The following is a 21,370-nucleotide window of genomic DNA, read 5'->3' as shown; positions in this document are numbered from 1 at the left end:
GTACATCCCTTCTAGTTTGCAAAATGTAGCCAGAGGATATGAAGGCAGCTTACTTGCATCTTACTATGGGTGATATTTTTTTGGGAGCCCTCTTGTAAAAAAATCTTGGTCTGGTGGGGATGACAGACCTTGGGGTCCTGAAGTAGAATTCCCCAATGGTGATGAACAGTTTTCTCTACCTGTTTGTTTTACTATTTTAAATAAAAATGGACGATAAACATTACTTCTGGATTGGAGGGTTATTATTTTTCTTTAACTTCAAGGGGAGGTTTTCAACGCCTTCTATGGGATTTTTCTACAAGCTCAGAGTTGTGTCCTTTGTCCAAAAACCTATGTTTGGGAAAGGAACCTTGGGCCACATAATCAGAATCTATGTAACAGTTTTTTGCTCAGCCTGCAGAACTGCCCCTAGAAAGTTATTAATCCACAGGGGGTGGTGACAGCTGTTAAAATGTAAGTACGAATTTCCTGAAGCGGGGTTGAAGTATGTTTCAGAGACTATTTTACCCTCACTGTGGCTGAGTTTAACCTCCCCCCATCCGCGCTACAGCCTATATACGGCTGCAGCGCGGACTCGAATTTTCGGGAGGCCGTTTTTAAACGGCCTCCCAGTGACACGCCCCCAGCGCGCTCCCGCGAGCGCGCTGCGGGGAAAATCTGTGTCGGCCGTGTCCCTTGGACACGGCCGATCACAGATCGTGGTGAATGGCCAATCACAGCGGCCATTCACCACGTGATCTGGCCGTCCAATAAGGGATGATCTCATATGTAAACATATGAGATCATCTCTCATCGCCGGCGCTCCTTCCTCACACGGAGCCTGCAGTGTGAGGAAGGAGGGGGAGCCTCACAGCGCCGGGGACACACAGCAATGTAATCAGGGCACCGATCACCAGTGCCCTGATTACTGCAAGGTAAAAACACACACACAGTGCCCCCCCCATCAGTGCCCACAGTGCCCGCCATCAGTGCCCCCCATCAATGCCCACAATCAGTGCCCATAGTGCTGCTAGTCAGTGCCCATCAGTGCCTGCTCATCTAGGCACTGATGAGCACTGACTGGCAGCACTATGGGCACTGAGTGTGGGCACTGATGGTGCTGCCCATCAGTGCCGCTCATCAGTGCCACCCGTCAGTGTCCAGTGCCATCCGTCAGTGCCGCCTATTAGTGCCCATCAGTGCCGCCTCTCAGTGCCCAGCAGTGCCACCTGTCAGTGCCCAGCAGTGCCACCTCTCAGTGCCCAGCAGTGCCGCCTCTCAGTGCCCAGCAGTGCCGCCTATCAGTGCCCAGCAGTGCCGCCTATCAGTGCTCATCAGTGCCGCCTCTCAGTGCCGCCTATCAGTGCCGCCTATCAGTGCTCATCAGTGCGGCATATTAGTACCTCCTCATCAGTGCCCATAAGTGCCACCTCATCAGTGCCCATAAGTGCCACCTCATCAGTGCCCATCAGTGCAGCCTATCAGTGCCCATCAGTGCCGCCTCATCAGCGCACATCAGTGAAGGAGAAAAATTTATTTTCAAAATTTACTCGCAGAAAATAAGAAAAACTTTTTTTTTTTTCAAAATTTTTTGTCTTTATTCTTTTTTTTTGTAAAAAATAAAAAACCCAGAGATGATTAAATACCACCAAAAGAAAGCTCTATTTGTGTGAAAAAAATGATAAAAATTTCAAATGGGTACAGTGTAGCATGACCGCGCAATTGTCAGTCAAAGTGTGACAGCGCTGAAAGCTGAAAATTGGCCTGGATGGGAAGGGTGTTTAAGTGCACAGAAGGCAAGTGGTTAAGGTCAAGAAAGATTAGGTAGAAGTAGAATCCTAAATATAGGTGAAAGACCCAAAATTATTGTTGTTATAAAGTTGGACAAAACTCTCGATGGCAGATGGTGTGCCATACCATTTAATGATCATATCATCTATATTAATTAAGTCAGTCTTCTATATACCTCCAACCATCCCAATGAAGTGCCCATCACAGTGCCCTTTATTTAAAGATAGTAGTCATTCAAAAATGTAAAATAGCTGTGCTCTAGACAAAATCCTGTTCTATGCAGAACACAATTATAAATACAATGTACCTGGGAATCTTTATATAAAAATAATGAAGTGTAGCAAGACCTACCTCATAAGGAATAGAGGTATGTGATTGTACGTCTAAGGAAAGCCATATGTAAGACTCTTCCCACACCTAGTTTTCCAGGACATTTAAAACTTGCAGAGAGTCACTAATATATGATGGGAGGGATTAGACTAAAGATTTTAAAAAAAAGTCCACAGATTGGGAAAAGCCATTTGTAGCACACTCCATCAAGGCTATAATGGACTTTCCTGGAGGGCAAAGAGAATCTTTATGAATTTTTGGCAAGATGTAAAAATAAGGTGTTTGGTAAAGGTCTTTGTACAGGAACTCCTATTTTTCATTATCTATAATAATATTAGGCTTGGCTGCCTGTTTTAATTTATGACTTATAGTTGGTGAACGGATCATAGGGCATTTCTGGTACGTGTTAATACTGGAGAGAATTATGTTAGCTTCAGACCTATTAGAATTTATTCACACTTGTATGAACATCAAAGTCGGATGACAAGTCATATTTCCTGTTTTTCAATGATGACCATTTATATATGTGCGACTTTAAGTTGCAACTAATTCAAAGAGGTTCATGTACTACTTTGGTCCTATTTTCATGCAACATGAGAGCCATAGACTTCAATATTAACCCTCAAAAGTTTCATGAAAATCATACCTGAATGTTTTACATGCAACAGTTATCCAGTATCATTGGTCAAAGCCAAAGTCACACCCATCCAAAGTTGAAGTCGTACAAGTGTAAATGGAGCCTTAAGGACAATACCTTCTCCCTTATATGCCTGTTTTATCACTATATCTGTGTTGTTGGTTAGGGCATCAAGGGCTTTTCTTTCTGACACATTAAGATTATGTTCTTTACTATTGGAGGACTTTGTGGCAGAACAGAGTTTAAGAATTTCAGAATATGTAACCTGATAGAATGTCTCAATGAAGAAACTTATGTCCTATTATTTTCTTTCCCCCTTTTCTTACTCTTCTTGCTCTTTTCTTTTCTCCTTGAAGTGGTGGGAAGGGGTGGGGGGGGGGGGGGGAGTCTAAAAAAGAAGAGAATCCTGAGTTGGTGATATGTGGGATATCCTGTGCAATATTGGGAGAGGCATGAGACTCATTTACCCTTTGACTTATCAGTGGATGGAGGGGAAGTGACTCCCCTTTCAGTTGGTAAATTGTTAGAAGTAGCTATAGGCCTAGGTGAAGACTTACTAGGTGGTAATTTATATTTATCATTAGTGGGTCCCGATTTTCTTTTTTTTTTTTTCTCTATGTTTTTTTTTTTTTTTTATACTGCACCCCTTATTAGGAGCAGAAATGGTAGAGATTTCATGGTGTTTGTATTTTCTCATTGGACCTATATTAAAATTAGGTGTGGGTCGCTTAGAATGCTTGTGTGCAGTCTAAGAGAACTGTAACTCTTCTTTGAGGTCATTGAGGTCCCTATCCAATTTTTTCATTTTTTGGAGACCAAGGTATCTTCCGCTATGGAAATATTTTGCTGCAAGATGGAAAACTATCATAACAGAAGGAATGATGTTTTTTCAGCTCCATATAGGTTGTCTAAATTTCCTGATATTTGTCAAGCTTCTGATACATTTGGTAAATTATAATTTCCATCCATTTAGTGGTGCAGAATTTGGGGACTCGTCTCCATTCTTTATGTAGGTTAGAGTCTAAAAAAAATCACAATCCTTATAAATATGTAATCCTCTGAGAGTAATGTTTAACTTAAAGTTATATTAATGTCTTAATTTTTTTGTTTAACCACTTCAATACATGGCACTTTCAACCCCTTCCTGCCCAGGCCAATTTTCAGCTTTTAGCACTTTTGCATTTTGAATGACAATTGCGCGGCCATGCAACACTGTACCTAAACCAAATTTATGTCATGTTTCCCCCACAAATACAGCTTTCTTTTGGTGGTATTTGATCACCGTAAGGTTTTTTCTTTTTTGCTATACAAATAAAAAAAGACCGAAAAGTTTGAAAAAAAAAGTTTTTAGTTTATGTAATAATATTTTGGGAATAGATACGTTTCTTTCCTGCACTAATGAGCACTGATGAGGCAGCACTGACAGGCACTGATGAGGAGGCACTGATGGGGTGGCATGAATATGCAGCACTGATGGGCACTGATAGGCAGCGCTGATATGCAGCACTGATGGGCACTGATATGCAGCACTGGTGGGCACTGATATGCAGCACTGGTGAGCACCGATAGGCGGCACTGATAGGTGGCACTGAAAGGCAATAATGGGCACTGGTGTATGACACTGTGAGATGGCAATGATGGGCACTGGTGGGCAGCACTGATAGATGGCAATCATGGGCAGCTCTGATGAGGAGGGCACTGAAATGGTCCCTTAACCCTGATTGGTATCCTAGGTGGCCATGGGTGTGCATCTCTGGTGGTCATGGGTGGGCATCCCTGGTGGCCATGGGTGGGCAATCCCTGGTGGCTCTAGTGGTACCCCCCAAGGGTCTTCACTGGTAATCAATGCTCTGATTACCAGCACAGACCCCCCCCCCCTGTGAGGAGAGCCGCCGATCGGCTCTCCTCGACTCGTGCCTGTCAGGCACAAACTGAGGAAAGCCGATCAACGGCACTTCCAATTTACTATGTGACCAGCTGTGATTGGACACAGCTGGTCACCTGGTAAAGAGCCTACGTCATTAGGTTCTTTACCGAGATCAGAGATGCGGTGATTCAGAGTGACACACTGTACCACCGATCGCCACTCTGCGTGCCCCCGGTGTCATATGACAGCCAGTCAGGATAGAGAAACCACTTCCCCACCATCATTTTGCTGTATGGCAGGTGGGAAGTGGTTAAAAATAACTAACATGTTATACTTATCTGCTCTGCGAAATTTACACAGAGCAACCCAGATCCTCCTCTTCTTTGGTCCCTTGCCGGCGCTCCTGGCCTGCCCCTCCTGCCGAGCGCACCCACAGCAAGCAGCTTGTTATAGGGGCACCTGAGCTGAGCTCTTGCTCTGTGTGTCCATTCAGACACGGACCTATGGCACGGCCCCGTCCCCTCTGTCTCCTCATTGGCTCACTGACTTTGAAGGCAAACAGGAACCAATGGGGCCCGCTTCTGTGTCTCAGCAATTTGAATTAATTCGAGTTCATACAGAAATTAAGCCTTGCAGACAATATGGTTTTACTTGCAGAATTTGAGAAAGACCTCAACTGCTTACTTAACGAAATAGCAGAAAAGAATAAAGAAGTCTCTATCCATATAAGCACTCAAAAGACACAAAGAGGTAATGGAAAACCTCTAAGTGCAAAGAAAGATTGCTACAAAGTATGGTCTGTTCTGAGGTATGGCATAAAAATGATTTTCCCCACAGTGGGGATACTTTATTAAAGGCAAATAGGCTTTGCATTATGCAAGGTAATTTTCCCTTACCTTAGTGAATGAGATGAAGCTCTGCTGACTTCCATCATTCAATCATGTGCAAGCAAAAATACTGCTTTTCTTGCTCGTGATTGGGTGTTCTTTGCAAAGTGAATTTTCACCACATTCATTAAGCTAAGGGAAAAGTCCCTTGCAAAGTGAGTACCTGGTTTGTCTTTAGTAAATCAACCCTGATGAAAAAAGATCACATGTTTTGAACTGCGTTGCTGCAGGAGAATTTTGAAATTTAGATGGATGAACATGGTTACAAACAGGGCAGGGACAAGGGATGGGCTGCCCTGGACACTGTGGTATCATCTGAGGTTGGGGGCACCATAAGGAGATTGGGGGGGAGGGGATTTGTGTTGGGAGGGGGAACTTGGGGCAAGTGGCGGGAGGTAAGCATTGTTCTAGAAGGGGGCATTTTGGGAAGTGAGTTTGGAGTGGTGATTTGGGGGGATTTGTATTGAGAGGGGAAATGGGAGAAAGGGATTTGTGGTAGGATGGGGTATTTGGGGGGTTTGTGCTAGAAAAAGCAACAAGGTGAGGGGGGAAGAGGATTTTTGCTAAGAGGGGAATTTTTTTGCAATGGGATTCGTGCTAGTAGGGATGATTAGGGGGCATTTACGTTGGGTGGGAATTTTTGGGGGGGATTGGGGTTGAGTTGTTTGTGCTGGGAGGTGGGATTTGGAATGAGGGGGAAGGAGGATTTGTGCTTGGAGGGGAAATTTGAGTGGTAGAGGATTTGTGCTAGAAAAGGGGATTTTTTTGAGGGGAGGGGGAATTGTGCTGGGAGCATATGTGGAATGAGAGCATTTGAGCTAAGCATGCAGACTAGTGCTCAATGTTTTTGGGGAGGAGGGGATTTCTGCTGACACATAATGCCCATACATCTTGGGGGGGGGGGGAGTAGGGGGTTGCAATTAGGCATGTTCGCCCTGGGCTCTAGAGGACCTGGTTCCGCCACTGGTCACAAAAAAATATGCTGTAAAGAGTCATTTAAGCAAAACTACATGTTGCACAGAAAATGCCAATTTGTTGGCCACAAGAAACTCAGCTGGAGAGGAGCTATGCAAGATTATGGAAGAGAGCAAGGTAAAGAAAGGCAAAGGGAGAAGATAAATATGGTGGATGGATGACATCCAGGAAGTAGCAGGCAGCTGTGATGTAGAGCAGAACATTACCTGCCAAAACACATGACCAAATAGACAGCAGTGGTAGAAGCAAGGTTCCTGGTTTGAAGGTCACCAAAGAGTGCATATGGTCATGGTAGTGGTAATGGTAATGAACGAAAAACACGAATGTACCACTGACTCATGTAAATAACAGTTGAAATCAGTTTCATAGTTAAATTATCTGTGAATTGCTGTTCGTACCAGTAAAAAGGGACTGTATGAGATTTTAAAGGAATTTTCAGGTAGAAAAGCTGGGAAAGCTCACCTTACTGACTTGCCCACGCTACAGCTATTTAAGCTTGTAAATTCTTGGCATCATATCATGGATAGATGGATGAGACTGTTGGTTTATCTAGTTCCAATTAATTGTAGTGGATATCAGTTTCTCAGTGCTTATAGTAGATAATTCTGTGCACTAGTTGGTGACTATGTCAGCTGCTCTGCTGAATACTTTGAAAGGATGAGGGATGTAAATGGGTGTCAAGCATTTGAATTACAACTTCAACCTGATTGAGTTCTGGCCAGTAGCCCCATCTATAGAACCATTAATCAGATAATCAGTGGTTTCATTTATTTTATTTTCTGCAACTGTTAGGTAGTCAGTTGTTTCCTTCACCCATTCACCTTGCACATGACATGCCTCTTTAATTTGGTGGCACAGATCTACTGTTTGGGTCCCCGTACTTTGTTGATAAACCAAGGAATCCTAACCTGCAACAGTCTCTATTGATTAGCTTGGAAGTATAAGGTGGAATCTAAGAAAAATCGTAACCCTGTAGTGTCTGGAAGAAAGTGGATCCTGTGCCTGTGAGCATGATGAGAGCTGGTGATTATTACCTCTGGTGAGTTGTTAGTTTAAGGGTGAAGGACACGAGGTGGGAGTATTGTGTAATGAGAAGATTATACACTTGAAGCACAAGTCACTTTGTTGATGGACTTTTTTGCACTGGACGCTTTATATATTTTATGTAATTTTGATAACACTGGACACTTTAGAATGTGTACTTTATATTATATATGTAATTCTGGTTAATATAGAGCATTTGATAACTTTTAATTAATTTTGATGTTTTTGGATGAATTAGCACACATGTAGTATATGAATTTATTTATTGGATCACGTAAAAAATTGTTTTCTTTTTTTTAAGTTTACAGAGCAGTCACAATTTGTTTCCTAATTTGGGGAGCACTATTTACTTTTACTGACTGTAACTATAGATTATATAGGATTTTTTTGCTTTTTAGACATGGTACAGTTTTTATTTGTGAACATTTTGCTCACCTTGTGTTCTACTTTTGTCTATTCTATTTGTGTAAGCATGTATATGGTGGTGGTATCAGACTGTAAGATCCTTTACAGAAGATAAATGTGAATATTCACTGTTCTCTCTGTTCAATATGTTGTTGCTCTAAAAATAAGTCCTATATCTAGAGTATTCTTGTTTCCTGGCATACATGAATGCATGTACCAGAAGAGCTCTGTATATCGCCTTTTTATTTTTGCTTTGGTGAGTTAATGTTTAATTGCAGAGCAAACTAATTACATTAACTTTTTTGTGTACTTATACAATTCTGGCTGATATATTATGGGATACTTGTGGTCATTGAACTGTGGGAATTGCCATTGTTGACCGGTTACAGCCAATTACTGTCAATTAACAGCAGGGTTGACCTGATTGGGAACTAGTCTCTTAGTTCTCCAATAGGCTCTGCTAATCGCACTATAATTTTCCTCGGCGATGCACCGGTCTGTGTGATATGTGCAGTGGACGGAGAGGGAGTGCCCCCAGGGAGGGTGTGACCTCAGTGCCAGACTCTAGCATATTCATGTACCTGTCTCTGAAAGGTACATAAATTGGGCACAAGCACTAAAAATTTTGATGCAGTGGCCTGATAGAATTCTAAAGGGTGTCTACGACCTTTCCTAGCATCATAAATGAATGAAAAAAAAAAAAAAGAATTCCTAAACCACTCAATCATCAATCAAGAAACATCAAACAGTGAAATGTTTATTGGAGCAGTAGTTCCCCAATGATTTTTCCTACAATAATCCAAGCAGTCCCTACTGACTCATAATTGTATGTGTTTATCTTCTTGTTTTAATTAGAACAGTTCAAAACCTTCAATCATATTGTTTCGGGTTGCCACAGAACATATACTGTATGTCAGTTCTTATGCTTCTCTTGTATGTCGGATTTATTGCTAATACAGATTTAATTTGCCAACCTATTAGGTATACAGAGATTTCTGAACTTTATTTTCTACCAGAGCACAACTGATTTATGTAAGAGTGACACATAAGCAAAGGTGTCCTATATTATTTTTTAAATTTAAACATACTGTTTTTTTATTTTAACAAGCTACATAGTTTAAATGTGATTTACAGTGAAAGGTTTATGGTCAAAACTTCTTGAAAGTATTATTTTCTATTCTCTTGAGTAGCACATTCTAAACAATACTTCTCAACTTTTGAACAATGGTTCTCAACTTTTGTGGGTGTAGAACATGATGGATGCAGTGGACCATCTCTTCCTTTTCCTGTATAAAATATCTGCCAAGATACTACATGACAATAAAGCTATTTTTGAGTGAAATGTTGTCAAAACGACTATTATTTTAATAAAATAGTATTGTTTATAGCTAATGTTTTTATACATAAAACATTGACACGAAATTGCATCTCATGGTGCACTGCTCTTTGGCACAATGTTTACTTTTAAAATTTTACTACAGGTTCACTTTAATGCCAATAATGGATCTGATTTTGCCTAACAGCCATAAAGATAATATTTAAATTAAAACTGAACTGCTCTCATAATGCCTCCATTTCAGTTCATTTTACAATGTTTTCCTTCTTTTGCAATTTGTGTTTTTTTTTTTTTTAGATTTTTATTTTTAGTTGTATTAGAAAATAAAATTCAAATAATGCAAATTTAAACCTCCTAGAAACTCCCCTCCCCTGATCCATCTCCCTTAGGCCTAGGATAGTTCCTGTCATAGGTTATGAGCCAGAGACCACCTCTGGACTTGGCTGGCAGCCGTGGCATGCGGGAATGTGACTCTACCCTTTCCCTCCCTTACCCTTTTTTACCTTCCCTTCCCCTCTTTTGTATCTTTGTATGTTTATACTGTGTATATGTATATATATATATATATATATATATATATATATACACACACATACAGTATCTCACAAAAGTGAGTACACCCTTCAGATTTTTGGAAATATTTTATTATATCTTTTCATGTGACAACACTGAAGAAATGACACTTTGTAACATTGTAAAATAGTGAGTGTACAGCTTGTATAACAGTGTAAATTTGCTGTCCCCTCAAAATAACTCAACACACAGCCATTATTGTCGAAACCGCTGGCAACAAAAGTGAGTACACCCCTAAGTCAAAATGTCCAAATTGGGCCCAAAGTGTCAAAATTTTGTGCGGCAACCAATATTTTCCAGATGCTCAATAGGGTTTAGGTCTGGAGACATGCTCGTCCAGTCCATCACCTTTACCCTCAGCTTCTTTAGCAAGGCAGTGGTCGTCTTGGAGGTGTGTTTGGGGTCGTTATCATGTTGGAATACTGCCCTACGGCCCAGTCTCCGAAGGGAGGGGCTCATGCTCTGCTTCAGTATGTCACAGTACATGTCGGTATTCATGGTTCCCTCAATGAACTGTAGCTCCCCAGTGTCGGCAGCACTCATGCAGCCGCAGACCATGACACTCCCACCACCATGCTTGACTGTAGGCACAAGACTTGTCTTTTGTACTCCTCACCTGGTTGCCTCCACACACGCTTGACAACATCTGAAACAAATAAGTTTATCTTGGTCTCATCAGACCATAGGACAAGGTTCCAGTAATCCATGCCCTTAGTCGGCTTGTCTTCAACAAACTGTTTGTGGGTATTCTTGTGCATCATCTTTAGAAGAGGCTTTGTTCTGGGACAACAGCCATGCAGACCAATTTGATGCAGTGTGTGATGTATGATCCAAGCACTGACAGGCTGAACCCCCCCCCCCCTTCAACTGCTGCAGCAATGATGGCAGCACTCATACGTCTATTTCCCAAAGACAACCTCTGGATATGACGCTGAGCACGTACACTGAACTTCTTTGGTCGACCATGGCGAGGCCTGTTCTGAGTGTAACCTGTCCTGGTAAACTGCTGTATGGTCTTGGCCACCATGCTGCAGCTCAGTTTTAGGGTCTTGGCAATCTTCTTGTAGCCTTTTTTCAAATCCTCAGAGAGTTCTTTGCCATGGGGTGCCATGTTGAATTTACAGTGACCAGTATGAGAGAGTGAGAGCCAAATTTAACACACCTGCTGCCCATTCACACCTGAGACCTTGTAACACGAACGAGTCATATGACACTGGGGAGGGAAAATGGCTAATTGGGTCCAATTATAGGTTGAACTGGATGGACTGATGTCTTTTTTCAACCTCACTAACTATGTAACTATGTAAGGGGTGTACTCACTTTTGTTGCCAGCGGTTTAGACATTAATGACTGTGTGTTGAGTTATTTTGAGGGGACAGCAAATTTACACTGTTATACAAGCTGTACACTCACTACTTTACATTGTAGCAAAGTGTAATTTCTTCAGTGTTGTCACATGAAAAGATATAATAAAATATTTACAAAAATGTGATGGGTGTACTCACTTTTGTGAGATACTATATATATATATATATATATATATATATATATATATATATATGGTACAGGGAGTATTTTATTGAGCTGAGTACCTGGGGTATTGACTAAGATTGAACCTCTGATCCTACCCATTTACTTTTATCCAGGAGGCTAGGCCTGTGATGTCATATTGTTACAGTGATATACCTTTGAGTGACTTTTTCTTGAGTGTTCTGTATGTTGATCCTCTGTTTTTCCAGTTACATATGCTCTGTAACTACTGTTCCCTATGATTGACCTCTACTTTTATGTGTAAAAACCTAATGAAAAATTGTAAGTTAGAAAAAAAAAGTACAAAGAAATTAAACAAGCAGGTAAGAAAATGAAAAGAAATAAGAAATTAACAATTCATCTTTAAACCTGTCCTTGCATTACAAAGTAATTAAGTAACTTAATCATTTTGCTATTTTTTTCCTATTCCTTCCTGCATCATTTCATATAACATTGAATCTTAGTGATACAGTACAGTACGCAGAACTTGCATTCATAAACCATGGGTTATTTGCTGCTACCTTTAGGCAATTGGACACTGGGAAAAACCCATATAACCCTACCTACCGAGGCTTCAGCTTTTTGCTAGTTTCCTAAAGTGATGGAGAACTATTTTTCTTTTCTAAATCTTTGATATTTTTTGCATCTGAAACTTCTACCAACATAGTGGGGCACTTACAGGGCAGCTCCTCCAAGCAGAAAACATCTTGTATTCATTTAGAAAAATGCAGGTTGTTCTGTGATTGGAGAAGGGGAGATTGTGATGTTCCAGCTTGGACCAAATAAACTATTTGCCAAAACAGACTGGAAGCTGCTTAGGCTATAATATACTGTGGTGGCTTGTGCTATGTACAGTAAGGGGCGCTTTGTTCCAGCAGGAATACTAGAGACCTTTTTTTTTTTTTGGCAGAGCTGGAAAAGACTGTCTCTATTTGTAGGGTATTCTTTCATTCCTGTATGAGTGACACAACCCACTCCATATACAGCACTGCAGAACAAATTGCCACTTTTTAAATAATAGGAAAAAAAATCACTGATATTAATGTGATACTAATGGTTCCAATTTTTGTTTACCATAATAACAAGCATAATACACTTACCTGCTCTGTGCAATGGTTTTGCACAGAGCAGCCCGATCCTCTTCTTCTTGTGTTCCTCTCTGTGTGTGGTCTCTCCCGAGCTGCCTCCTTGCTCTCACCTCACTCCCTCCTCACTGGCCATCAGCCAGTGCTGGATTGAGATGGGGCTCAGGTAAGTATGGGGGTGGTGGGCTGAGGGGGGATCTGCACACTGAAGCATGCATGAATGCAAGAATGTATGAAGGTAAAAAAACCTTCAGCCTTAGAACCACTTTAAATGAACTTGTCTAAAACCTGGGTATTTCAAACAAAGTATGATTAAACCAATGCACAAGCCTGGGGTTCTTTCAATTGTGTCAAAATGATCAGTAGATCCACAGATATAGGCAGCTAAGTTTATGCAAATCTCAACTTTTTTTTTGTAAAAAATAGTAAACACTTTGTATACTTACCAACCAAAAATAGCAAAATTATGAAAAGATAATTCATAATTCATTTCTCTGTTGACATATTTTCTTTTAGGACTTTTTGCTGAATCAATTGGACAAAGAAACATACAAACCTTTGTTGATAAACTTCTCCGCTCAGACCACAGCAGCTCAGACTCAAAACATCATAATGTCTAAACTGGATAAGAGAAGAAAAGGCCTCTTTGGTCCTCCATTGGGAAAGAAAACGGTAATATTATCATGTGTAATCTTGCTTTAATGTATCTATAATAAGCAAGGGGAACTTTTATTGTGCACTGCTCTTTTTTTTGTATGTAAAGCAGTTTGATATGTCCACTAAAGTCTGTCTGTACACTTTTAGAGCAAAACCACTTAATTTCCTGCAGACAGATATAAGTATAGTTGTGTAGTAGAACAGACATGCTGTTGTTTGAATAACTGTAAGGGATGATTATTTTAAGGGTTCTAAAAGGCTTAAGCCCCGTACACACGCATCGATTATTGGCCGTGAATTTTCGGCCAACGTCCGATCGGCTGATTTTCGGCTTGTTAGTATGATGCTTCCGACAACCGACTCCGACTTTTCGGCCGAAAAAAATCTGGTGTGCAGGCTATAAAATTTTTGTTGGCCGTCAACACAACGACCGATTTTCCGTCAGTCAGTACAGATTTCGGCAGACAAAAATCTGATGAGCAAGACTGGGCATGCTCAGAGAAGAAAAAACACACGGAAAGTAAACCAGCACATGACATCACTTCTTAAGTAGATTTTTGTTGGCCGAGAAAATTTGTGTGCAGTCTAGAGCAGTGGTTCTCAACTCCGGTCCTCGGGACCCACTAACAGGCCAGATTTTAAGTATTACCTTGGGGGATGCAGACTAGAATACTGCAATCACTGAGAAGCAAATGAGATCACCTGTGATGTAATTTAGTTATCTTGCAAACCTGGCCTGTTGGTGGGTCCCGAGGACCGGATTTGAGAACCACTGGTCTAGAGCACATTCCAACCAACAAAACACCACTCTGGACAAAAGTCGGATGATCGGTCAGCCGATAATCGTTGCTTGTGTACGAGGCATTAGTCTTTGATTTTTCTGGACAAATAAAGAATTTGTGTTAACCCTTGTATGAAAAAAAAGTGTAGACCTCCAGTATGACATATAATTGCAATATGCTTTGTTCTTGTTATTTTGCATATTATTATATTATATATTCAATATTATTTTCAGTAAAAGACAAACTCTATATCAAGAACAAATGTTTTTTGTATAACCTAAAGCCTAGGGGGCCTTGATCTTGGTCTACATAATGAACACTTTAGCTCTTTCATATTGGAAAGTCTAATAATTGGCGTGAGATCAGACAGACCCTGCCTGCTAGACTTGACATGATTAAAAAGGAGATCAGCAAGGCACAACCAGAAAGGATAACCTACATACTATATGTAGTGAGAACATGTGGACTCTCCTATGTGCTCAAATAATTAGTTGTTGTGCATAGATAAAAGGTTAAAACAAGGTAATTTAAATACACCCTGATATTATTTACACCATGATGATCTTTTTCACATAGATTATATCTAACAGCTTTAAAGAGACATTGCTTTTCTTTAATCACTGGAGGAAAATGCTCTTGATGCTGCTTGCATATCTGTATAGTTATTATCTTATGCAACCTGGGGTCCACAAATCCTTGGATATTTTGCATGCTGGTGGAAATCACCCTGGGACTCTGTGCTGCCCAGATACTCAATTGGAAAGATAAACTGACATGTAGGCACTTGGAAGTGCCCGATATGTTCTATTACACATGGAGCTTTTAGGAGACTTAGAAGACGTTTAAATTGCTTCAGGGTTAGCTGTTGACATTTTTTTTTCCAGATTGTATTTGTAGATGATGTGAACATGCCTTCCAGAGAAGTCTATGGTGCCCAACCTCCTGTGGAATTGCTGCGTCAGTGGTTGGATCATTGGAACTGGTATGATCTGAAGGACTGCTCAATGATCAAGTTAACTGACATACAAATCATATGTGCTATGGGACCAGCAGGTAATTCAATAAGTATGACCTGTATGACTAAGTTGCTAAAATGTTAGGTTTAAGATATGTTGTAGATGCCCTTCTGTATTGGTAGGTGTTCCTGAACCTTTGTATATGTACAAGCTCCAGCAGGTGATAGAGGGAAGAAGAGTCATCTAAGCTACATAAACTGCTATGGCTAGTGTAAGGTCTATGTGTACTGGCTCCTTACATGCATTACCCATAAAAAAATTCTATATTTTACATGCATGAAATTAATGAGGTACTATGGCAATTGTGTGTTTTCTACAGTACTTATCAGTGCCTTGACTTTTGATTAGGTCTTGTGGATTAAAACACAGAGACCTTGGTTGCTGGCTGTTAATTTTTCACATCTTTAAAATTCACAGCTTATAAGCGTGTATTACTTGAGTGAGCAGCCTGTCTTTCTGTGTATGCTGAACAACAAGCGCAGTGCTGCCCCCTGGAGGATGTGGTTTAAAGGCTAGTTTTTACTTGAACTTTACTAAACAGGCATAGAGTATGACTAAGACTAACCCCTTATCTGGGCATTTTTTTACACCCTTCCTGCCCAGGGCAATTTTCAGCTTTCAGCGTCGTCGCACTTTGAATGACAATTGCATGCTCATTTTTTTTTTTTTTTTTGTGTGCCAGATAGAGCTTTCTTTTGGTGGTATTTAATCACCACTGTTTTTTTTTATTTTTTGCTAAACAAATGAAAAACCACGACCACAAATAAAAAAAATAAAAAAATAAAGTTTTTCTCCTTCACTTATGTGTGCTGATGAGGCTGCATTGAAGGGCACTAATAGGCTACACTAATGGGCACTGATGAGGCGGCACTGATGGATACTGATGAGGTGACACTGATGGGCACTGATGAGGCAGCACTGATGAGCACTGATGAGGCAGCACTGATGAGCACTGATGAGGCAGCACTGATGGGCACTGATGAGGAGGCACTGATGAGGCTGCACTGATAGGTGGCACTGACAGGTGGTACTGATGGGCAGCACTGACGGTCACTGATGGGCAGCAGTGATAGGCAGCAATGATAGGCATCACTGATGGGCACTGACTGGCAGCACCTGATTATCAGTATAGATGTCCCCTGCGTGGATTTGCCGGTTATCGGTTCTCCTCTCCTCACGCGCTGTCATCGTGAGGAGAGGAAAGTTGATAACCGGCAAATCCTGTTTAAACTGTGATCAGCTGTGATTGGACACAGCTGATCACGTGGTAAAGCGCCACTGTGTGTGGCTCTTTACCATAATCTATGATCCACTGTGTCCCAAGGACCCAGCGATCATAGATGCCTACAGATTCGCGCTAGAAGCGCAAGCACAGGAGGACATCATATGATGCCCTCCTAGCAATGTGCAACTGCGCTGTAGCCATTTTTCGGCTATAGCGCCGTCATGAAGAGATCAACAATGCAACGTTAAAATGGCAAAAGGGTATGCATAGTCCCAGGGCTGGTAACCTAGGCAGGTGCTTTGAGACAAAGGGTCAACCCACTTTAAGTGCAGTACACTGGTAGCAACTGGTGCAGTGCTCTCTGCAGTGGCTGGGTCTTCCTTGGGAGCTCCAGTCCTGTTGCCCAAACTAGCAGACCAAATATCTGGATGCAGAGCACATGCCCAGCAACCTCTTCCACATCAGGTGCACTCTTTCTAAACACCTGAGGGCAATAAATAGGGAAACTTGTATCCCCTGCATGTGTCTAGAATTTTGGGAGCTTTTGGCTTTTAAGAGCTCGGGATTGTAGGAAAGGGGGCACATTACTACACTAATAAATCCCAAATATTTTAAAGTGGAAGAAAATATTAACTTTGACTTTAAAACATTCCCTCCTCCCTATCCTGCATACCCTGTATAAAAAAGATCTGTGTAATTACCTATTTTATTCTAGTCTGGTTTGGTTCGGTCATGTGATCCAGCAGTTCCAGCTCCCTTGTGTCAGGGAGCAACTACTACAGGAGAGAGGAGGGAGCACAAACAACGGCTGGACCATGGGAGCCTATGGGTGATGTCACAGCTCTGGGAATTTACAGCCGTTGTCGAGTGTTCCCTTACACATTTAAGTGGGCTCCTGTACCTGCAAGAAACGTGGGTAAAAAAGTCCTGGAAGTTTCCCTAAAAATTTGCGTTTTTGCCTGCAGATCATAAATGTGTGTGAATATGCACATGTTCCCGAAACACACATACTGTATGTGAGCCTACACTTTCCTAAAAGCTTAATGGACTAAGTATATGTTATAGTGCGTGATGCTAGTAAAAGCATTAAAACATTAGTCCAATATTTATTCTGCTGCTATTGTTAAAAATATTCATTTTTTGGATAGTTCAAATAAGATATTATTACACAGAAACCTTGTACTAGTCATGAATGTGTATGTAGCTTAGAGAACGAAAATATATGCTTATTGATTTATTGAATTTGACTTGCTAAAGGATTCGAGGATGTTCACTTATCTAACTAAAGCTGTGTTGAAGTTGAATGTTCAAATATGTGCACAGGAATTAAAAAAAAAATAATAATTTTGCCACGCACATAATATGATGAGTATATTCAACTAGGCTTAATTTCATTAGGTGATTGTTTTTTCTTAAAGCAGTCAAGCTTTAAATTTTGTTCTGTGAATTCCGTGGAATGTTTACCGGGAAACCCTATGGATTATTAACTACTTTAGAAGGATAATGTCCTAAGAGTTTAGTTCTGACATGCACCTGTGCTTTGCCCCTGCAGGACAAAGCAAAATGTTTCTTTTTAATGATACCACTCTGCATAGATTTACAATCCTTTTGCTCCTCACCACACCATTGGACAGGTCGGGAGGATGTAAAGCACAAAGCACAGGGTTCAAAAGGGCATAGGTTTAGGAGCAGGGTTTAGGAGTGTGTAACACACAACATGCCGGGACAGACGTGCATAACACACATCGCAGGGGTCAGGAATGCATAACACAGTGCTTCGGGGGTCAGGAAAGTGTAATGTACAGGCCAGTAGATAGATGACAACAAAAATTTACCTCCCACCCCAAGTCAGTATCCCCCCAAATACTAATATCTCTCCCAGATCTCTCTCCAAGCCCTCCCACTAGTACAGATCTCCTCCAAGTACAGTTCTCCCCTGTTCAATAAATGCACTCTGAAGACCACACAGTTCAGAGTGAAGTGAAGTCTTACCTTGGCTAGGTCATGCTGAGGAGCTTAGGAGGAGCTAAGCAGAGCCTCCCTTGTTGTGAACTTCTGTTGCCTGTATCTGAGGTCTGACATGTGGTAAGAGTGACATCTGCAGTGTGTGTGTGTGTGTGTGTGTGTGTGTGTGTGTGGGGGGGGGGGGGGGATTTCCTTATTCCTCTCCATATATGCCCCTGCTCTGATGAAAGTGGTTTGGAGCTTACAGTGCTTTTCCCTGTGTTCCTACAGGCAAATGAAATGACAGATGAGAGAAGGGAAGGTGTGACATTTAGGGCAACCTGGTAGCCTGGTGTATAGCTTTGTATGAACAAAGCATATGTTCACCTTAAAGTGGTTCATAGGCATCTTGCATTTTTTTTATGTTTCGGAATGTGATCAAGTAGTATTTACAATGTAATATTTTCCTGTTCATGGAAGTGTTTGATAAGAGAAATATGTAAGGTGCCGTGGTTGACCCCCTTCTAAAAATATTTGGTGCCTAGCAGAAATGAATACTGCCCTCAATATGATTGCTACCTCCTTCCTATAGTGCATTTTTAGTCAAAGCCTTTCTTTTTATAGAGTAAGGAAGGGTTAAAACCCCTGTCAGATAATTTTTTGCTGTTCACAGAGGTAACCTCAGGAAATGAAGGGAAATGCCTCTTAGACAGTTGCCACAGGAATATTTGTTCTTATGGGTATAGTTACACTCCACTCTTGTTCTGGTGACAACTTCAACATTTTGGATGTTCCTACATTTTTTTCTTGGGTACAGAGGTCACCAAGACAGGATTTATTCCCACTGGGGGAGCAGACATCAAAAGGAGCCTGACAGGACAACAAACCACTATAAACAATATCCAAAACTGTAAAAAAAAGAAAATTGTTGAATTCCTTTAACCCTTTCCTCAGTGCTATTATTTTTTTTTGGGGGGGGGGGGGGTGTCCTTCCTAGTCAGCAGAGCACAATGATCACTGCTAGCAGTTATAGCCGCCAGCAGTGAATCACATGAAAAGAATCGGACAGGCTGGCTGTACTGAAGTGAATCGATGGATCGGCTTCAGTACAACCAGCCTGCCCAGAAATGGATAGAATATCGGCTGGTCCTTGCTAAACTGGCCGAGATTTGATCCATCCATGGTTGGCTTTAGTCACAGAATGAAAATCTTGTGATATGTATCCCTTTTCTCTGTCAGCATTGACACCCGGGGGGTGAACATAATAGCTAGACATCTAGCATTTTCAGTAGAGGTGAACAATGGCAGCTGGCATATTACTCCTAACACAAGAACTCTTTTATTATTAGTACAGAGTTAACAGACAATTATCAGATAATACTGGTATAGTACAATTATCTACTATATTCATATCATGCTTCAGCTAGTTTTCTTTCTGTCTAGGTGGTGGAAGAAATGTTATAACACCACGATTCCTAAGGCATTTCAATACAGTTACAATTAATGAATTTGATGATAACTCAATGTATACGATATTCTCCAGAATACTGGACTGGCATCTTTCAATAAGGTAAGCATCCTCCATATAATTTAAAATTTGTTAGCAAAGCGTGCAAACAGATCTTCAGCTTAAACTAGGCTTAAAGCTTAAAAAAAATGGATCCTGCTCCTTTAAAGCATGTTATACAGCACAGTGCTTGTACTATGTCATTTGGTCCCCTGTATCACCTAAAAAACCTGGCTGATCCTGCCAGTTTCTGCCCTCCTCCCTGTACACTGACCACGGTGTATCATGGCTGCTGAACCCTGACACCGTGGTCAGTGCTCGTGCCTCCTGTCATCTGCAGCCCTGCTCTCTGCTTTTCTCTGTCCTCTCCCCCCTCATCTCCCTGCCTGTCAGCTCTTACCAATCCTGCCCCCCTTCCTGCTGCTGAAATACCTTTAGACCTCACACACAATCTCCTCTGTTATAAAGCCTCCTATGCTGCAGTGTATGTCCTTTATAAAAAAGTTCCTTATTTCTACCTGATTTCACAGAGTAGATCGGTGGTCACGTGACTCCTCTGGGCTCCCCTCCTCCCTGGCTGACGTCTTGGCTCTCTCCTCCCCTCCTCCCGACTGACATCAGTGGGGGAATCTTGGCCCCTCCAGCTCTAGCTATCAGATTGGGAGAGGGAACCTCGAGGAGTCACATGACCTCCCATCTGCTCTGTGAAATCAGGTAGAAATAGCCATCTTTTTTTTTACAAAGGACATACACTGCAGCATAAGAGGCTTTATATCAGAGGGGATTGTGTGTAGTTTATGACATGGCTTAACAACCACTTTAAGGGTTCTGTTGAACCGGCCGATATTCAGCCCGTGTGTACAGCAGCCTGTCTGACAGAACAGAAGCTGGCCTAATGTCTGGCTTCTGTCAAACAGGCATGCTGGAAAACCAGCAGATGACTGGCACCAGACCAATGCTGGGAGCCAATAGCTGTGAACGCTGACTGGTGTGTTCTGGTAGAGGAGCAGTCCTCCTTTCAGAAAACAATAGCACAGTGGGGGAAATTGCTGTACTAGCATCGCTTGTGTTAGTACAGCGATCTGTCAGTATTTTCATTCAGCCTGCTGTAATGTGCACCCCGAATTGGTGAAATACAGTTTGCTGCTCACAATTCAATAGCCACTTTTGCAGTAACATCTAATACCTGTGGCCTTTCACTATAATGAAGACCATGTTCCCTTCCTTTATTTACATTTTTTATTCAGCTAACATCTTAATGCATATGTTATCAGATTTCTTATGCAAGTGTCCATACTTTGTACTGTTTGACCTTTGTCTAACATTCTGAAATATTACAATAAAAACACTGAAATACAATCAGGAGCATAATATTTATTACTATTAAATTGTGTATATAATAGCAATGTACTGACTGTTCCTCATCTCCAGTGTTTTCTCTATATACCTTTTGCAGCACTCCTGGAGCTGGAAAACATAATATATATAGCAGCAAATTACCATAATACCATTTACTTTTTCCATTCCTTTGAAACATTACTTGATCTTGCACAGAATTCAGTTGAATTTTCCTTGATGCTTTTCTAGGAAAATATTATCTAAGCTTTCACTTTTATTTATTTTAACATATATTATTATATAATTCTATTATAATAATTCCAGGATTAACAGATCACCATTAGGGTTGAGAAAAGATTTTTCTCCCTACTAATGCAAACTGGGCCATGCTTTTCAGAGTTTTTTTTTTTTTTTATATATACTTTTTTAAGCCTGAGCTTTTTCATCCTACATAACTATTTT

At 41.1% G+C, this 21,370-nt stretch overlaps 1 protein-coding gene across 1 annotated transcript in view; it reads left to right on the top strand.

The window, feature by feature from the left end:
- DNAH7 (dynein axonemal heavy chain 7) overlaps positions 1-21,370 on the top strand; it is a 368,896-nt gene that overhangs the window by 145,853 nt on the left and 201,673 nt on the right. The window contains exons 25-27 of the mRNA XM_082262147.1: positions 12,956-13,111; positions 14,763-14,931; positions 19,507-19,633. Coding sequence (XP_082118273.1) covers positions 12,956-13,111; positions 14,763-14,931; positions 19,507-19,633 — 452 coding nt within the window. The remainder of the gene's footprint in view (positions 1-12,955; positions 13,112-14,762; positions 14,932-19,506; positions 19,634-21,370) is intronic.

Source organism: Pelophylax lessonae (genome assembly GCF_965119305.1).
Source record: "Pelophylax lessonae genome assembly, chromosome: 6".
In the NCBI taxonomy this organism is placed as follows: Eukaryota; Metazoa; Chordata; class Amphibia; order Anura; family Ranidae; genus Pelophylax; species Pelophylax lessonae.
This window is presented reverse-complemented; position numbering and strand designations above follow the sequence as displayed.